The 21,096-nt window shown below is 37.0% G+C and overlaps 2 protein-coding genes across 3 annotated transcripts; one reads left to right on the forward strand and one right to left on the reverse strand.

Annotated features, from left to right (window-relative positions):
* Positions 1-33: 33 nt before the first annotated feature.
* LOC105566063 (putative epidermal cell surface receptor) lies at positions 34-16,366 on the forward strand. Its single transcript, XM_012019777.1, has 13 exons — positions 34-1,074; positions 5,664-6,218; positions 6,771-7,061; positions 7,475-7,667; positions 7,754-7,968; positions 8,352-8,707; positions 9,490-9,757; positions 11,609-12,952; positions 13,765-13,966; positions 14,150-14,648; positions 15,076-15,436; positions 15,773-15,966; positions 16,209-16,366. The coding sequence occupies exons 1-13, from the start codon at positions 969-971 to the stop codon at positions 16,305-16,307; spliced, it is 4,683 nt and encodes a 1,560-aa protein (XP_011875167.1). The 5' UTR covers positions 34-968; the 3' UTR covers positions 16,308-16,366.
* Positions 16,367-17,305: 939 nt separating this feature from the next.
* On the reverse strand, positions 17,306-20,681 carry LOC105566065 (probable phospholipid hydroperoxide glutathione peroxidase). 2 transcript variants are annotated; one of them, XM_012019779.1, is made up of 3 exons: positions 20,541-20,681; positions 20,213-20,320; positions 17,306-18,094 (listed from the first exon to the last, which is right to left on the reverse strand). In XM_012019779.1, the coding sequence occupies exons 2-3, from the start codon at positions 20,217-20,219 to the stop codon at positions 17,505-17,507; spliced, it is 597 nt and encodes a 198-aa protein (XP_011875169.1). In that variant the 5' UTR covers positions 20,220-20,320; positions 20,541-20,681; the 3' UTR covers positions 17,306-17,504. The 2 variants fall into 2 exon arrangements, with proteins under 2 accessions (XP_011875169.1, XP_011875170.1); XM_012019780.1 differs by having other exon boundaries at positions 20,513-20,558.
* Between the last annotated feature and the right edge of the window lie 415 nt (positions 20,682-21,096).

The following is a 21,096-nucleotide window of genomic DNA, read 5'->3' on the forward strand; positions in this document are numbered from 1 at the left end:
TGAAAATTAAGTTACGAGATAAAACTCTTTTCTCTACAAATTTGCGTTCAACACTGATTCAATTCAATGGCTGATTCATTGAAAATCAATGGAAATAAAATGTAGCTAAATGAACCGAGCTAGTTCTCAGACGTAACTTTTATTTAGTTATTACTTATTTATTGCTATTTACGCTGTAAATGTGACGCGCTTTATTATTCTTGTCGTCGCTGATTGTCCAGCGATTCTTCCCAACAGACGCGATTTCTGATTTCTAAATACGGTGCAGCATTTTTGTAAATGCCTTCGGGAAACGTATCTGGCGTACTAAGGCTGAGGCATTTATATGGCGCCTAGTGCAAGTGTCTACGACCTGTAGCAAGGCTAACGCGGCCCGGACCCGCGCTTATGGTGGAAGACGCACACGAAGAAGAGGTATAGGCCAATGCGAGGCTCGTCGGCGACGGCGAATCCCGTTCACCGCCGTGCTGCCTGCACTACAGCTCCGGCCTCGGCACGGATCGCCAACGAAACGAGAGAGAGCGGCCAGTCGATCGGTCACCGTGCACGCGTGCTTTCAGCGGTGTCCCCGTCGTCCCCGACAGTGTTTCGAGAACTACGAACTCTACAAATTCCTCTTTCTCTCTCTCCTCTCTCTTCTTCTCTCTCCTCCTCTCTCCTTCTCCTTCTCAGCCCCCTTCACATACATACGCACATACGAAGTGGACCGTTCTCTCTTTCTCTCTTTCTCTCCTCGCCATCCTGGACTCTGAAACTCGTTTCAGTCAGCCACGGACTGTCCGTTGTTCCCGCGTTGTTGGTTCACGCGTTGCTGGTCGCGGACAGCAGCTCCTTGCCGAGGAGGACGTGGACTTGGATTTTCCCTTCTTCATCCGCCTCCGGTTCCTCTCGTCGACAAATTAGTGGAGTGCGCGCGTGAACGAGCGAGTGTTTACGTGTTATACGTCTGTGCAGAAGAATGCGGTAGGATGCGTATCCAGGAAAGATGTTTCCTGCTGGGTCTCTGCCTCTTAGGCGGGGTCACCTTTTCCTTGACAGCCGCCAGTGCTGAAACGCGAGTCACCACGACACCCGGTAAGCTTCCCTCGGGAATAAGCTCCGTCCTGATGGCAGGAAGTATCTCGTATTGCATATTACTAACAATAAGAAAAAAAGGACAGAAAATTTTAATGCGGAAATATTTAAAAATCATATTCCGTAAGCAGGAAAAGTTCTCCAAAAGCACCCCAACTACTCATGCTACGACAATTATTATTGCTACCGCAGAGAAAATTATCATTGTTAGTACAGGCAATATCACTAAACAATGCCATTGTTCTTCATACAAGAATCGTGAGAAAACACCTTCCTCGTTGTTTATATTATTGTTCACGTAAATTCTAAAGAGACAACTTTGAAAAATGATAAAAAATTCCAAGGCGAGGTATAAAAATTTAGCTTTCTCCGAAAAGTTTCTTTAGATTTTTTACATCGTCCCTCAAATATTTGCGTTACGCGAGTGAGGATGTAAATACTGCAGATAACAAGAGAAACGAAAGTTTTCGTAAATTTCCTTATATTTTCCTTCTTTAATTTCAAACGAGGCGCTCACCCGACATGCGCTTTATTTCATTTGCGTAATAATATAACGCGCGTTCATTAAAGCGGTGAATGAAACGCGTAGGATTGCGTGACGCAGCCGGAGACTTTAACGACCGCAGGAGAGGCGCCCGGATTTCCCAGGCTCTCTTGCGGCATGCGCGTCAGATCCAACTGATTAAAGCAAATCAGTTCTAGTATACTTGTGCGGTTTTTCTGCGAATAACTCGCAATGGCGACAGTCTGCTTTGCGAGACATTCATTCGTATTTATATCGGTCACTCGATGTAATTGCATACCATTCTTATTCGATGAAAGTTAACTACGAATAACTTCAGCTTTCTGAATCGATGTATCTTATTCAGAATAAGTAAAATATAAATATTGTACGATTTATTAATAACATATCATATTGAAAACATGTAAAATATTAAAGTCCGCTTAACAAATATCGAACTAGATATCAATCAGATGCACTTCTATCAGATATCGATCATCGCGTTCGTTTCTCTTTTCTCCTTCGGTTGCAGAGTGACAGGAGGAAACATGCATGCGATAAATAAATTAGCCCAATACATGCAGTACACTAGAGATGTATTATATCACGGGTAGAACAGTTTCGCTGAAACGTCTAAAAATTTCGCTAGATACAGAGTTAAAGGTAACTTTCTTGGGCCATAAAAAATTATCATGCAATCACGCAGAATGCTGCAAAAAGTTTTAACATTTTTAACAACTTTAGCGTCATTTTCGATGTGCGTCCAAAAAAATTATTTTCAGATCTGTATTTGGCTAAATTTCAAAACGTACATTATTTTCGAAGATTGCTGTAATATGATCAAAATTGTCAAATGTTCGTTTTTTATTACACTTAAAAATTTTATGACATTCGCAGAATCGACCTTTTTCAACAAGAAAATAAGCATTCGTGGTTAATGTAGATCTTCAGATATTTTTTACTAACTTTTAAACCTTAGACATTACTTCAGCTAATATAATAGTCATGTATAATTATACTAATTTATTAATTCAAAGAGGATGTACACAAAGATACACACCGTTAAAAATTAATAAAGTGCAATAAAGCTGTTGACATTTTTTTGCTATGAAAAGGTCGTCTGCAAATTGGCCGGAGAGTGGTTAAAAAGATGGGTTAACCGTAGAAAGGAGATCGCCGCCTACTTACAGCGTCCTTATAAAGTAGAATCTGTTAGTCGAACACGTCAGGTGTATCTTCGTGATGAATACCGCATTCGTGCGGACCGGTTGAACCGTTACAATTCACCGTTCCTAGTACGATAAGAGTTACCAAATATTCCACTCGAAAATATAATTAGAAACGTTTGGCTATTACCAAATACTTATAATAAATTGGTAATGTAATTGTAAGTGCGCGCGCTCGCGGAAGGAGAGTTTCTCAAAAAACGCTTGCTAGATTTAACGTTCTTATTTGGAAATATTTACTCATTGTCAATATAAATATTGTTAGATCCGATATTTCTTCCTTTCGTTCTGGCGTTACGTGTGACTTATGAAATACTCGTTTTATGGAAGTTAGAAAAATTAATGCTTATTGTTTTACACATGATAATTAAATTAAAAACCGTTTAAAGTAACTTAAAATTTTTTTTATTTGCTACTTAAATCCTCAATCTTTTTTATGATTTTATTTATTAACACCTCGAGAAGAAAATTTACAACTTTTACAGGTAAACTAAAATTACTTTTTAATATATTTTTTTAATAAAGAAAACTCAAGTCTAAATATAAAATATTTGATCTTATTTAAAATAGAATTTAATTCGAATGTTTTCTTAGTCAGAACTTTTGTATACAGGGTAAGTAAAAAGTACCGGACCGGTGAAATATCTCGAAAAATATGGGAGATACGGAAAAATATTTCAGACAAAAGTTGTACGGTTTTAAAAGGGCTATGTAATGGTAAAATCAATTTTCGAAAAAAATTAATTTTTTATGGTCATATGGAGGTCACCGCTATTTTTTTAAATGGAACTCCCTACTTCTGATTACATACTCTTGTAGCTGACCTCAAGTCCTTTTCAAAACACCATAGGCAAACACTTTTTGATTAAGTACTTTTCGAGATATGAGTTGACAAAGTTCAGGTATCTGAAACATTTTTCCATATCTCCCATATTTTCCGAGATATTTCACCGGTCCGGTACTTTTTACTCACCCTGTATATTACAGTACATTATAAATCAAATTTGACAAAATTAAAACAAGTTGTGTTTGATTATATATTTTATTTTAAAAAATTTAATTAAAGTTTTAAATCAAATTCACTGTTAGTTTTTCATTTAATATAATAATTGTGAATTTTCTTATGGAAATTTAATTTTTATAAGTAATTAAAGTACATTGTAAACTTTATTTAATTTCCTCCTTTCGAACTTTTACATTCAAGTCGCGCGTGCACTTTCTCTGATGCAGCCAGGACTATAGACACGAAAAGTCTCCGACTCGCCTAAGTTAGCTCGCTCGTGTTTCCATATATAATATGATCGTATAACGTACACATTATATTATGCAGTAATGTAACGGGCGGATTAAGTCACGTGCTCGAATGTAATTTCCAGCGCATTTATTGTGTACGTATACTGCTGCGCCCCGTCATTAATATCCCCGTTCCTTTTGCGCACGTTGCTAGGCAAATTACCCACGGTTTAACGTTCCAAGCATAGTTATTAAAATTATTTCTTGTATAGCATAAGTGAAATATATAATAATAAAATAAATATATGTAAATGTGATAAATATGTAAGTAAATGCAAAATTGTATGTAGTACGATGAGAGAGGTACGATCGATGAGGCAATTGCATATGCGAGTGTTGTTCCCAAAATAAAAAATAAGATTAGTAATATAGTAATAAATTAAGTAAAAGTAATAGCTCATAAAAAATTAAATTATATTTCTAATAGTAAATGATTTTTTTACGTTAATCGATGGTAAATTGCAAGCATAGAAGTACGATAAATTAAAAATCAATGCGATACAAACATATTTGGAAAGACAATTATTGTTGATTTATTATCAAAATCGAAAAAAGCTAATTTTATAAAAATCATCGATTCAATTTCAAAATTAAAGGCAAGAAAATCTGTAACTTTAATATACTTGTCTTGTCTTATTGAAAGCTCAAAGAAGTCAAGAACTAAATTACGATACTGCATAATATAAGAAGGATAAATGGATAATGAGAGAAAAATATTACATGCATATAAATATACAAATTTTATGCATTTTCAATAAAAAAAATTATTAAATTATTAATTTATCGCTATATTAAATTTTTGTATCTTGCCGCCCATGAGTGTCGATCTAGCTTAGGAACAGAGCATTCTCATTAATAATTGAATAAAGATTATATTAGTCATTTATATAACTTCGAGAGATAGTAGTTACCTTCGGTTGTTGCAATTGCAACATATGCACAATCCAATGAGACATATCTACATACATATATAATACATAATCCCTTTAAATGACACAAATATCTAAAATATTGTTTAAAAATCCCAAACATTGTGGTTTAAACTCGGTTGACGAGTGTCTTTAAGTTTTAGATTTCATTCGGACTTATTATTGTTCGATTTGGGCATCTCTCTCTCTCTCTTAATCCTACAAAACTACAAGCGAGAAAACTGTGAGATCCGGCAAAAATTTCAAGTCGCTAGTATTCTTAGAAACTTCTCTTTGTTCAAACATTTTCTAATATAGCAAGCATATTTGAATCTCGATTTTGTAATCATATTTTACGATGTTTATGATATGTTCTATGAAAAAAACTCCTGAAAATATATGCAATCTTGCAACAGTAAAAATACATATTTTTATAAATATTGTATAAAAATATTTGATTGAGTCTTCTCGACAATAATAAGTCCGAATGTGTTGCTAGAATTGCTGCCATTTCTTGACAAGATTTTTCTATTCCTATAGTTTCCTATAATTTTCACATGTATTGAGAGTCAATAAATTTTAAAGAAGTAAAGTGTCGACTATAATAATTTTACTAGATACCTGAATCTCTTAAGCGTCGTATTTCTTTTGCCCTCATAGGTACCAATGGCGAAGATACTCTAGGGGTGCAGCCCCTTCGTACAGAATGGCGAAATGATACAACAGAATCGAGAAGTGTGTATCCAACAAAAGAAGCTGACGTCAAGGCCACGACTGAAGCTAAGAAAAAGACCGTGATAGACTTTAAGGTCAAAGGCGATCAGAAGTACCAAAAACCCGTCGTCAAGGATGACGAGGCGAGGAGGGTTGTAGATTCCGACGCTCCGATGACGTCATCGATTTCACCCACGACGACCTCGATGAAAATCGACCAATCTTCATCGATGATGAAATCTTTGGACGCTACGGGAGTGACGATTCCGTTTCTTCTTCACGGAGCACCGATAGTCGCTGTGCCCAAGACGACGCCATCGAGCAGTCTTGCTGTCCAGGGTACGACGAGCAGCGCAGTGGGGGCTCAAGTGACGGAAGAAACAACGTCATCGAGAGGCAGAGCCTTAAACGTCACCGCCTCGGAGCCAACGAACTCGTTGCACGCTAATATCACGGATCTCAGTGACATCAGCATGGACGAGGACGACAAAGAAGTCGAAGGTGAGCATCGTGGAGGCATGAACGATAGACATCGATTTTGCTATAGTTGACGTGGGAAAAAAGTTACATTCGAGAGAATTATCAAATTGTATATGTATAAAATGTATCTCCATATTAAAATTTAATTTTGCCCATTGATGTGAAATACATTTTTTGGACAAAATATTAAGTTACAAAAAGATTCATATTGAATAAATTTACAATCACGTAGAAGATAATATTAGATCTTTGCTGCATATATTAGGGTTTAAACACTCACATATAATTTATGTAAGTAAACCAAATTTTAAAAAACGACCAAGTAAAATTTATTGCTCCCAAAACGGCTAGTAAAACAATGAATAAAATTTATATAAATTACTAAAATTGCGCAGAATTTAGAAACCTCTATTCAATAAAAAATGAAGACTCGGTAAAAAATGTTTGATTTTGTGAATTTAAGTTTCAAAATTGTCTTTTATTTTAATTACGCTAGAAAAGATAAGTTTTGGAGATCATTTCCAAAATATAGGAGAGTCTAAAGACCTAAACAATCCGATCGGTTGTTTCCAGGCGGAGAGTACATCGTGCCGCACAATAAAGCTGCCATAAACATTTCCTCGACATTACTTCCAAAAGCGTCAGTGTGTATCCACGGAAATCGCACTTATTCAGCGGGTGAAAAAGTTGTGCGAGACTGCGAGGAAAAGTGCGTATGTTCCGAAAGTGGAGTCATGGAGTGTCAGCCATTATGCAGCCACCCTTACGTTAGAGCGGGCAGACAGTTGAAGGATCCTTTGTGCCAGGAAAAACTGGATGCTGAGGAACCATGTTGTGCCCTTGTTCTCTGTCCTGCGGATTCAGGTGCGTCTCTTTGTATTTTCAAAATTTGACAGTTTTCAGATTGAAGTGCAGAAATTTACGACTCACAATTTGTTCGTATTCGTCCACCTATCAGACATGAAGTAACGCACGAATGAATTTCACAGATCGACTCGCCAGATTACATTCTTACATTAAACTCCTTGACTCTTAATTCATTTATCAGCGCTCATTAACGTTTGGATTTGCGTATTATCTGTTGTCGTAAATAGAATGGGGAAAATCATACTTCACTGTTTGAGATTACACCACATACGATTTATCAGCGACATCACAAATGGCACCGGCTATATTTATAGTTTATTTTAATCCAACTTATTTCTTAGAATATCTGTGATAACTTACTTTCCTATTAAAGAAGCTGTTGAATTGATAGAAAAATATATTTGATACAGCTACTGAAGCAAACGAGGCGTGTGTGTTCGGCAACAATACAGTAGCTAGAGGACAACGTATCGAAGATGGTTGCACCAGAGTGTGCATTTGCGAGGCTGGCGGCAACTTGAAGTGTCAGCCCAGGCCCAAGTGTCCGCCGAACGATACCATAGCTAAGCAGCACGATCGCTGCGTCGCATTACCCGATCCCAGGTATAACTTTCTTCAACGGATGAAATTAACGGTCGCAAATTAAATAATTTATGAGCAAGATAATAGCCAGTTATTTCGATCTTTAGTGATCACTGCTGCACGGTTACACTTTGCGACGTTACTTTGGCCGATCACGAGTTCAAACTGGAAAATTCCACCGACCTGAGCGTGCAATTAATGGACGCGAAGGTATTGAATTCGACTGCGATTAAACTGAAATTATCCGCGAAGAATCCTCAAGATATTACCATAGAGCTCTCGCAGGACAATCATGTATGGAGACAACAGAATCCCGATAAAGGTAGATAAAATTTATTGAAAAAAATTAAGAAGCTTTTATTAACTGTTATTCTAGCTGTTTGAGCGAGAGAAGTATCGATTGTGGGTGATTTGTGGCCTGCAAACTCACTTCAGAACCTAGCGTATCGCGACCGCTTTGATCACTAAATTATTCAGGCCCCTCTTGTCTCACGTAAATTAATAGTGACGCTGGACAATTGAAATAATGCGCTTCATGAGTTCAAGTACCGATAATCTATGTTTCGTTATAAATTTCCATTATATAGACATCTAAAATGGTTTTTTTTGTCGATATGTTGAATTATAGGATACTGTCGCTACGGCAAAAGATGAAAAACCACGCGATGAAAATGACAAAAATTACTTACTTATATATATTTGCAGATGGTATAGTTTCGAGTTTGGAGCCTGCGCATACGTATTACGTTCGAATAGCAGAAGGAAGTCGTACTGGGCCGGCCATACAGGTGTCCTTGCCAGCCGAAGTGGTGAAGACGAATATTTCGGAGAAAATATCCAACAAGGATACCTGCAATTACAGAGGAAAATCGTATGAAATTGGTACAAGCTGGTACGATGAGTGTCTCTCTGTCTGCAGTTGCACAGACGAGGGAAAAACTGAGTGCGCTACGATAGAGTGTCCTACGGACTTTGGACTGGCCTTGTTGGATCGTCACTGTATAGATTGGGAGACAGTTCCACCAGATTTCGTCCCAAAACCACCGCACTGCTGTCCCCAGGTACAGCTTGTGAAAGCTTCTTTCACCAAGTTAGAATTTTTATCCACTTATTCTTTTATAACGAGAGGCATGCAAAAAAAATTGGTAATAAGTAAATCAGATACCGGATGTCTGGCTATTTTCGTGGAGAACATTCAGATGTACTGCTTATTAATTATAATTATAGAATTTTCTTAGAATTAATTATAATTATAGTATTTACGAATACTTTCTGATTTTAAAATTAAAAAATTCTATTTTATTCGACAAGAGAATACGATTCTACTTCTCGAATTTATTTCTTATAGCTACATATGTGAATAGACAAAATCATAGATCATTATTTTGTCATAGAAAATTAATTGATTCTATTCAAATTCGAATACCTGAAATGACTTTATTAAAAATATATAAAAATATATCTCTTTCAAAGATAATTAACTGATTAAAAAGATCCAGGTTTATTTTCGCATTTTCCTATTTCTCATAAAAGTAAGTGAATATTTTACTACGTTTCATCCTACTTTCTCCTACATCAAGAATATTTACATCATAAAATATGTATTAAATTAAACTGGAAAATACATACATATACATAAATATCTCCGAAGAGATACACTGTATAAATGTTCCGAGTAAAAATTGTAACATTGCGATGAAGAATATATTTATACACAAATAAAAAGTTTTAAGACAAAAGAAACTCCAAATGTTCATGGAATCTGTGTATATTTATATTTAAATAACTGTTTTAGTAGATGTTGCACATGTATCCTCACGATAATCATATTGGCGACTTCTAGGAGCTGCGCTGTAGGATCAACGGCTCTTGCAATTATGAAGGAGTCACGTACGACAATGGGAGCGAGTTACCGTCGAACGTCACCGGCTGCGAGAGGCGTTGTTATTGCGATATGGGCAATGTGTCCTGTCGCGCTGCTTGCAAATTCGTACCAGCTCTGCCGCCTGCCAATTTGCCATGCCCACCTCATCAAGCAACCTTGATGCAGGTACCTACTAACCCGTGCTGCACGCAGTGGACCTGCGGTCATCCTTCGTCACAACTGTCAGGTAAATATAGCAGTTTAGATGAAAACAAAATACATATTCCTCAATATCCTAGTCCGTCGAGTGGTTCTTAACTCCTATAAGAATGCACGCAATATTCGGAATGGAAGATATTGTGTGACATATTTAACTTGTCATGAATCTTAATTGAATTTTTCTTCTGTTACTGACGTACATATACGTTTAAAGGAACATAATCCCTATCATTTAGATTTAGACAAGTTTTTATTATTAATATCTGCTTATCCTCGAAGTTGTTCAGTCTATATTTGAAATAAATATTTTGAAATAAATATTAAAACTTTTATTATAGGATGTGAAAATACATTTTTTTTTACATTGAAATTAAAGAATATCAAAGAAAAAGTTAAGAACTACTGTACCAATCAACAAGTCCATTGTAAAAATCATTATTATGTCACATTTTTCATCGAGGGATATCGAGAGATACGTGTCTACAGGGATACATCTGCAAAAGGCAATTCTTCGTAAAATCATGATTGAAAACATTCTGAATAAGATATTATACTAACTGTGGTTTTAGACCATTACTATTACTGACTTAGCCGTGAATCGTTAAATCGTCATCTACCTTATTTAGGCCTCAAAACCAACAAATATTTCTAGCTGTTACTTTCAGAACGTAATTGGAATTATTATTTTCAAAATATATAATAAGCTTTTTAATTGACCGCAAAACATTTAGGAAAATATAGAGGAAATATAGAGATAACGTTCGCAAAAAACATTGATAATTGTATGTTGGACAAAATATACTTTGCAATAATTCAGATAAATTTCCACTTTACTGGATACGTCAAATAAATAAAAAAATGAATAGCATTTATTAAGACATTGTTGTGCATATCCATAATGTAAATGAATAAGCGATCTACTGATTTCATTAATTAATTACATATCTTAATTGTATATTTTAAGAAACATTGAGAGGCCGCTTTCTCTGCCATAGTCTATTAACTTATACATATATAAGATTCAAACAGGATAATCATTTCCCGTCCCTATTTCGGTTTTAATCTATAAAAGTTTAACGCGATTATTCAGCAACTCAACAAAAAGTTGATTGTTTCCTCTGTAAACGAACAGATCTAATTAGGCCAATGAAATTTTAACATTAGGTCTTACAATTAGGAAAAAAGAAAATTACAAAATCGCCATTCTTCCTTGATCATGTCAATGCATAATAGGACTGATATTATTTCCAACAGTTTTCAAAATGATAAAAATATATAAAGTCGAACATAAACATAGGAGTCATTGTCGCTTTTCTACAATATTATAATATTCATGTTCAATAAATATGTGTTAGTTTTCACTCATGATATAAATAAAAAATTTTAATAATTGCAATCTCTTATAAAGTTGCAAATATACATTCAGAAATGCAAATCATTTTATAGTATTGTAATACAAAAATGCATCTTGTACGGTTACACCTAAAAGAACGCAATGTAATCTGATGTAAATAGAAAGCTGAAGCACAAATAGATTGTGGCGAGTGCACTCACAATATGAGTACATTTTTGTGTAATTTCTATATTTAGGGTTGCACTTTGTTTTATTGTATTGCGATATGTTAACAGCTTCAGGTTACATGCTCCCGGTATATTCCACTCCGGGATTTACATTTGCCGACCCTTATTTTTCCTTGTACATACTTCGCATTGACAATGCAATAACCAAATGAAAGCAAAGCTGTAAATGCATGCTTCATGTGGCCGTGGCTGCGCTTGGAAAGTTTGAATTGGATCCCGCTGTAAATATGCATGGACCCCGGACAACTCGTGACCGATCACTGACAATCTCTGTGACAATGGACTTTACTTATTGCAGGAGTGAACGTGACGACCGCGTATCCCGGCCCCTTAGCCACAAACACGTTTGATCGGCAAACGATTGACAATATCAAAAGACCGAATAACAAGTCGGAAATGCTCAAGCCCAGCCAGGAACCGGAGCACGGTACTTCTCCCTTCTCGGAAGACCCGAAAACCGATCAGACCCAAACGGACACTACTACTCACGGACCTCCCCACTATCCTATGGATCCAGGACATCCTACAGTGCCCTACAGCGGACCTTACAGTCCCGACTTTCTATCCACTCATCTCAATGTAGACGACATCTTTCACTTACCCGTTCACTCCGAAAAGCCGATATCGATCCCGAAGGAAAAATCCAAGTCAAAGTCCGATTCGAAAAAACCCGTAGAATCGTTGAAACCTCACAAGGAAATAATTGATCAGTATTTCCCTGGTCCATTAGCACCCGATAAGTTCCCCGATAAAGCCGCTTCGATGCCCGCGTACCCCGCCAACGAAAATCAATATGCAATAGGTTCATTGAACCCAAACAAATGGGCGCCTTCGCACAAAGACCGTCCAATTGACCAGGCTCAGTTCGTTTCGTCACATTCCCATCCGGATAAATCAGATCCAGGATTCTCTTTTAATAATCGAGGTAGTAACTCGCCGATCAATTTCAATAACCAGTACGATAACTCAGCGATAGGCCTTCCTCATCAGGGTTCGATCCCGCTGAAAGCCGATTCGGTCGACCCGAACGTGGTTGTCCCTACGGTTTCAAAGAAGAAGACCACACCGAGCGGTCCCTTTATCGATGCAGAAAAATTCAAACCACCCTCGGTATTGCCGGACCGACCGAAACAGGGTCAAAAAAGTCCCGATCATGAGACTCTGCCGGAGCAATTGTATCACCTGATAAGCTCGCAGCACCCCGGCCTAATTCAGCTGAATCATACCCCTCCCCAAGGTCACCCGGGCCTGTACGATCTTCACCAGCAGATCTCTAGTCAGAAACAGCCGCCCGGTAATCGAGTGCAACCCGCTTACTTCGGGACGGTGCCTACCGCGCCGAAGAAGACGACGAAGCCCCATATCTTTACGCAAAAAGATGAGAACGGGCAGACCACTTATCACATTCACACGCCCGACATTCCGAATACCCCGCAGCAAATCGAAGAGCTACTAGCGCACATCAATCAGCACGATCCCAATCCCGGGCCCTTCCAACATTATCCCGGACAGCCAGCTATACCCCATAATGTACCGAACGGCCCGCTGCCAACTCTACCTCTCCATATAGACGCTCACGTACCACAGTCGGGACTTACGCACTTGAACCACCCGCTCGCAGCACAAACGCCCAGTCAGTCAGGTTCGTTCCTGATCATCAGAAAAAATTATGTACAGGATTTGCGTTAGCGGTTGCGTTTGATAAACGAGATCTTCCTTGTTGAAAAGTGACAATAACGTTTCTCGTTAACGATATTCTCATTATCGATCGCGCTCACTTTTTCATAGTCTGTGACGGTCCGGACGTTAAATGCCATCGTAAAAAATTCACTCATAATTAGTCCAACAATTAGGTGTTACTATCCGATTGCAACCCCAACGTGTAATTTGCATTTCTTTTCAATTGGTCAATACGAACATTATTTACGTTCTAATCTCCAGGGAAAGTTATTTTATTTTTCGATAAGGAAATCGCTACATACGCCAGATATATCTCTTACGGAAAATTCTATGTAATTATAAAGGAACATGCGTTAAGGAGCATACGTTAATATTCTTAAAAGACATTCATTTGCAGTTGAAAAATTCACTTAATTAAATACAATTTGCGATATATCTAATTTCTCTCACTCTTGAGATCTCATACCTCGGATATTTGTAGGTATCATCACCGACTCTTAAGTATCGGACTTGTAAAATTTAATAGTAATTGCTATCTGCTTTCTAACTAGTCTGAAGATATCAAATATAGGATGGAGAGTACAAACAATATGGAACAGAGTTTTCGAGAACTTTAATTAACCGTTAATGAAATATTCAAGAGAAAGACTAAGCGTTGGCGCAGATGATTATCAGAGAAGACTCACCATATGTTCTCGCATATTTCTGAATTGTAACAGAGATACAGATTAGTTTTTACTACGTACATATAAGAAACTTTTCGATATATTATAGGGTTGGACCATAACATTGTACCTGCAGGCTTTCCTCTGCCTGGAGGTATAGCTGGATTCCCTGCCGTGTCCCCTTCAAATGAAGTCACGATGCAAATACTGGAAGCGCTCGACGAACATACCGTTCGGCTAGTGTTTACCGTACCTCAGGTTCTGGTGGGATTGCACGGAAGAGTCGAGCTACGATACACCAGTGATAAAACGTATGTAGCGAAGTATTAGAGATGCTATTTTTCACATGTTCGGCTGATAAAGATATAAATAGGGAGCCCAGTAAGAGACAAAACTTTTCAGCTTCCATTTTTCTCACCTACATCATCGTAATACGAAACATTCGTTCTTGATATTTCTGATTGCTTAGAACAATAAGATTTCTCATCTTATAGGAATTTAGATCCATCCACGTGGAAGGCACAGGTGTTTGCGCCTCCTAATGACTTGATCGCGACACCTCAGCTTGAGTTTGAGCTGGGTGACCTGAAGCCGATGACCGAATACAAAGTAAAGATTACAGTGAAACTGAAGGACCTGACCAATAGTCCAACTAGCAAGATTTACAGCGTGCGTACATTGGACACACACACGGAGGTGCCGACTCTGCCCCCGCAAATACCAATTGACGCTGAACTTAGAATATCGGGGACGAATTCAACCTGGGTTAACGTTATGTGGAAGAAATTCACGGAATACGAATTGCAATTCATAGACGGCGTTCAGCTGAGATATAAAGAATACGATAGCAAAGTTTATGCGGCAACGCCGCTGATCCATCGTGCCGTAACGACTTACGTAATTGAAAACCTCAAGCCATCGACCATGTATGAAGTCGGTATTTACTTCATACCGTTCCCAGGACAATTAACGGAGTTAATAAGTGAAAAAACGGTAAGACATTTAAACAATTATTGAAGTTACTTGACTGACGGCGACGCCTGAACACCAGTAATCTTAATTCTTTTCATACTTGTAACTCTGGGACTTTCTTTGATGGCGGAATACGTCGTCAAATATTATTCATTTACAGTCATAAAATAAGAACATCAAGAATTATTTGGCGCCAGTAAATGACTAACGATGATTAAGCTTCTAATCGACCATGACTGGCGATGTGTTTTTAACACAGAAAATTTATTGCGAAAAATATTACCTCAGCCAGAGTTTGAACCTGCACCTCCCTACGCTCTAGGCGGGCGTCTCACAGAAAATAAGAATAAAAAAATTAATGGTTAACAGTTCACATTACGCGTTCGTGTGGAATAAAGCGACATAATAGAAAGGAATAATATTGTTAATAAATTACTATTTATTCCAGATTCAGGTGGCCACGTCGATGGAGCCAGATCCCTACTCCTTTGATGTAAAAGTTGAGATTAAAACCATCAAATCGACGGACGTGGAAGTATCCTGGAGCGGCGTGCCTTATCCAGAGGACAAATACGTGAACATTTATCGCGCGATTTATCAGAGCGACACTGGCAAAGAAGACACTAGCACCTTCAAAATCGCCAAGAGAGACTCTCACGCCAAGACTGTGATCAGTGACCTAAAACCTGGCACTAGGTACCGGTTATGGCTTGAAATATATTTGACGAACGGCAGAATAAAAAAGAGTAACGTGCAGGATTTCGTCACAAAGCCAGGTGTACTCTTACCGGCTACTGTGTCTCAGCAAGGTAACGATATATGCAGATTTCGTGTTATTTTCTCCGCTACCGTCAGGAGATTATCTCCCGAAAATCCGGAGCTCCTAAAAGTTTTCAGGCATTTCTAGGGTTTCACATAAAACTTTAAAGAGGAAGATTGCACGATATCAAATTCGTGATGACACTGCGAAAGTTCTCCCTTCAACTCTACTTAAACGAGACGTGTACATCATACGTGATTGTCAATTCACAGTCATAAATTGTGCAATTTTCTTTCATACTCTCATTCCCTAACGTGATTGTTTTCCAACGATTTCACCTCCTTTTAGCTTTGTCGCAAAATTAATTAGAGAATCTTTTCTTTAGCTGGAAAATTTGCATCGCTTCCTCTGCATGAAGGAGATTACTATGGCCCGCTAGTGATAGTGGCCATCGTGGCCTCCTTAGCGATACTATCGACCTTGATTCTACTAATGATGCTGATGAAAAGACGGACAAGTAGTAAGGCTGATATATCACCTCGTAAAACAACATCAGCATACGACAATCCTTCCTACAAGGTAGAATTACAACAAGAAACGATGGGTAATTCATTGTTATCGTTATTATATTCGTAGCGTGAGATAAATGCATCAGTATGGCCGATAAATTTAACATCCTAATACTGAATGCTATTTCAGCACTCACGTTAAAAGACGTGGCCATTGTTGTATTTATCTTACAATAAGTTCTTCCAGTTTTATAGGAAAAATATTCATATGGCGTACATTTTTTTTCACCGAGATTTGTTCCTTTTTCTTAGACCTGTGAAGATGCAGTTACGATACCCAACGGAAGAAACAAAACTACAGCAGACCACGAAATGGCTACCATCAATTCGAACGTCAAAGAAACTGCCTGAAGTTTTATATAATTTATTAAATCTGTATTTATTTATATTAAAGAGTACTTAAAAATGCATCTATTAAATCCGTCCATACGTACGACCGTCTCAAGACTTAAGTGAATAGAATAGTCCAGTTTGTTTACATTTGTACAGTTTACATTTGTATTGTTAGACATTTATAAAATAACGTACTTTTAAAAGCTACAATTCTATGTAAAGAACTAACGAGATTTAATAATTATGTTTAAGAGAGATAATCATGAATGATTCAGTTTTTCATTAAAACACAGAATCAATTTTAAAAACTTAACATCGACACACATTAAAAAAAATATAATAAGTATGATCAATAAACTTCGTATGTACATTTGATGTCGTGAGTATTTTATAAGTAGATAAATTTGCAATTGTATTCGGAATCCGTGCATTATATTTAAAATTCATACATCATCGTGTGTATGTGTCACGTTGGTAAAATAGTCATAGTCTTTCTCATGCTAGTGTAGATAGCGAAAGAAGATTTATAATAAATAAAGCTTTTGAAATTAAATGTTGTAATTTGTGCCAACTTTTGTGATATGTGATTCATATGTTCTTTCAATATTATACATTTCTTTTATTATATTCTTGTATTTCATCAATGTTTTTTCAATCTTTCAGATTGAATGTCGCGGTTTAAACTCTCAAATTTGAAGAGATTCTAAAGCAATAGTCCAAGTTTGACGGGAAGGTGCTTTCATCTAAACGGAACTAAAAAAAGGTGATTATTAAGTTTTCTAATGACCATTAAAAAGAAAATTTAATCATTTTACGTATCTTACTAGTATATATTATATATATATATAGATATTCAAGTTTATATGCTATATATATATATATATAGCATATAAACTTGAATATCATCTGTGAATTTTCGACGAAAAATAACCCTAAAACTATTAATATTTATAAAATAATTTTATTATTGTTATTTATATCGTTTTTTAATACAATATACTTTTCCACACACCACACATTATTTAAGAAAATATATTTTGAAAGGAGGAATATAATCAAAAGAAACAAAATAATTTTCCATACTTTGTTAGTATTATGTACTTACGTATATGTAACTATATATATATTTCTGTACTAAATAAAAAAGGGAGTTATTGGAAATATGCAGATAGAAAAAAAATTGAATATAAAAAAGGTGGTAAGCGTTGTAAGAACTTAAAAGTACTTTTCCAAAGTTTCTTCCATGCTTAACGGTTCAGTAGTCGGAGCGAATCTCTCCACTGCTTTGCCCTCTTTGTTCACAATAAATTTGGTAAAATTCCATTTAATACCGTCGGTGATGGTACCCTCTTGCTGCTTCTTCAGCCACTTCCACAGCGGATGGGCATCCTCTCCGTTTACGTCAATCTTCTCGAACATATCGAAGGTAACATTGTACTGCTTCACGAAGTCCAGTATCTCCTCAGAGGTGCCAGGCTCTTGGCCAGCAAACTGATTAGAAGGAAACGCAAGAATTCGCAAGCCTTCCTTCTCGCTATACTTATTGTACAACTGTTGAAGTTGCCTGTAATTGACATCCGTTAAACCGCACTGGCTGGCAACGTTAACGATGATGAGGACGTGGCCGCGATATTTGTCCAGTGCGACATCGTTGCCCAGGATGTCGTTCGCATGGAAATCGTAAACCGAGGTGGCCGACTGCCAGTCGGTGTCTTGTTTAAACGTAGGACATGGCGCGTCCTTGTCTGCGCAATCGTGTGCAATGATTTCCGTGGCGGCAATAAGCAAGAATATCGACGCGATTCCTACAAATAACACAATACATTAATATAGTCACATTTTCAATGTGACTGTTGGTCTCACGTATCCTTTTCCCTCTTCTATTCCTCTTTTCAAGGAAAATGTATTATGTTAAACTTTATCAAATACCATGATACAACTAATAATTCAGTATAATCATGCTTGCGCGATAGTAAAACGAAATTGTGAAATAATTTTCTTTGTAGTACTACATCGTTTTCAGGAATATTGGTTTCGATAAAGTGGACGATGACCTTTCCACTTCGTTAATCTTACATTTATGTATCAGTTTTATGTTCAATGCTTCGGACAGACATAAACATACTAAGACATTCAATTTCAAAAACAAGTAATGTTTTCCTTATTATCAACAGCAATGAACACATTTAAAAATACTAATTATTGGTACCAGTTGCTAATATTTTAGAATTAGGAAAAAGAAACGTGATACAATTAATTTAACCAAAGATACGCGAAATATATTTAAAACAGATTAATTTGAAAAAAACAGATTAATTTGAAAAATATTTAAAGAGCACATAAAATAACTAAAAAATAACTAAAATAACTAAAAAATATATATAGTAAAAGAATTAATAAAAAAAAAAGAACAGGTAGAATAGTCTATAAGTAAAAGCAGAATAATAATTTTATAAAGTCAATCCTACCTTATTCTGTGTAATAAATTTTCAAATAGTGTTTTAACAAAAACACATTCCATCGCATTTTAATATTTTTGTTACACTTTTGCTAGGTTCATTGCGACCAAGTAAACAATTTCTCGATAACTAAATGACCCCTGCTCAAAATCACGTACACCAACAACGCCTACTAATGCCCAGTGGACTTTACTTTCTCATGTTTTATCTTGTGTTATCTTTTTAGATTCTTTGAAATGACTAAGCAAGGCCAGACAACACCCACTAACGCCCCGAAAGTGCCTAGTAATGCCCAAAATATGTAGATATACCACAATGCCCTCAGCGGTTTACCCATGGGTGTATAAATGGACCCATCATCCCACATAGCACAAGACACTCCTATGACCATTTTAAGAATATTCTCTAAGAATATTTGGAATATTCCATAGGCCATTCTTATACAGGGTGAGTACAAAGTACCGGACTGGTGAAATATCTCGACAAATATGGGAGATACGGAAAAATGTTTCAGACAAAAGTTGTTCATATTAATTAGTAGAATAAGACAGTATAATAAACAATGGGGAGTTTCATTTAAAAAAAATTGCAGCGACCTCCATATAACCATAAAAAATTTATCTTTTCCGAAAATTAATTTTACCATTACATAGCCCTTTTAAAACCGTACAACTTTTGTCTGAAAGATTTTTCCGTATCTTCCATATTTTTCGAGATATTTCAACGGTCCGGTACTTTTTCCTCACCCTGTATAATTATCTTATGTTCGTAGAATATTCGACCGGCACTACTATAAATCTTTTACGAACGTGACTAGAATAATCTACCAAATACAGCGTGTCGGTTAGGTATATATGTGGTATGATCACAAGTTTCACTGCCTTTTGCATAAGATAAATCTGTATATCAGAGTATTGGGTAAGTTATCTCTTTTTTTTTGTTAACTAAGTTAAGCTAAAGTTAACAGCCTTGAAAATGTAACTTGGTTAAGCTACAAGTTAATTCGTAATGCAATTAATTGAATTAAAAGTTAAGTTAGTAATAAATAAAATTAAAAAGTCGGAAACAAGAGACATAAAAAGAGGGAGAGAACAATAAGATAATCCGAAATACGCTCTGTTAATTGTTTTCGGTCTGCAAAACAAATTTTGCGCGTCCTCCTGGACTCTCTCTTCATAACAATAAAAAGCACGAGAAAGTCAAACGAGAAACATGTATAAAAAGTTGAAAAAGTATACATATATATATTGTAAAAAATACAATGACATTTTCCTGAAAAACCCTTCGGAAAAATTTCTTCATTTTTATAATACTCGCGCACGACGGGGAACAAAAAGCCGGCCGCTGCTCCGAAAAATTGGAAAAACTTGCGCGGAATCCAAGTTCTCGCAGTACAGTAGGAGAGGTCGAAATAAATCCCTTCTAGGAGACCGAATCTTCCTTTATATACGCGTATATACTCACGCAGCATCCTTGTCGAAAACAGAAACTCCTTCGTGGCGAAAAACGTAGTTGCACCTTCCCGTCGCAGCGAAGAAGTAACGTGTCGCTGTGACGCAGAGAGAGACGCTTCTGTCGAGTTAACGCGATGTCACGATTATTATGGATGATCACTACGGCACGCCTACCAGTTCGATGCGATGTCACGATTGGATGATCACTACGCCACGCAACGTGACTTCATCGGTTTTATAAAATCGCCAGGCCAGCGCGTTCGAAGACGAAAATATATATAGCTTACGAACTCTTTGTCAATATTTTTACCTTCTCGGAACCTTGAAGACACACTGACCTCTATTATCCTTGAAACGCAGATCGCAGCCAATCACCGTGAATCTCGGCCCCACGTACAGGATGTCCCAAAAATTCCGCGTCGTAGACAAGACCTCGAAGGAGCGGAAGCGAAGCTTCTTGCGACCCGCGTCACGTGTCCACCGTCAAACTTAATATGAAATTTATGCAGTTAAAAAGTACACGATGTCATTATGCGCGTCAACGATGGTCCACGAGGCCGAGGCTGAACCGGCGAGACACCCTGCGCCTCGGACCGCTGAACGTCGCGCCATCTAGATGTAAACAATCACCCGGGCAGAACTAAGTGTCAAATATGGCACAAACCCGCTCAATTTAAATCGTCAGCCTGCGCTGTGAACGAAATGTTGCACAAACGGTATGCAATCGAGAACATTTACCGTCGTTATTTTATAATAAATTCATATTTATATGAGCTGGAGCAAAGTGTTAGCAAATATCGCGAGTACGTTGATGCCATCTGGAATTTTAAAAATTCTGAGAAATAAAGAACGCGGACATATTGAAAAATCTAACGAGGGAATCTCACCAATTCG

This window comes from Vollenhovia emeryi, unplaced genomic scaffold, assembly GCF_000949405.1.
Source record: "Vollenhovia emeryi isolate VEMERY1.0 unplaced genomic scaffold, V.emery_V1.0 DF939147.1, whole genome shotgun sequence".
NCBI classification, from domain to species: domain Eukaryota; kingdom Metazoa; phylum Arthropoda; class Insecta; order Hymenoptera; family Formicidae; genus Vollenhovia; species Vollenhovia emeryi.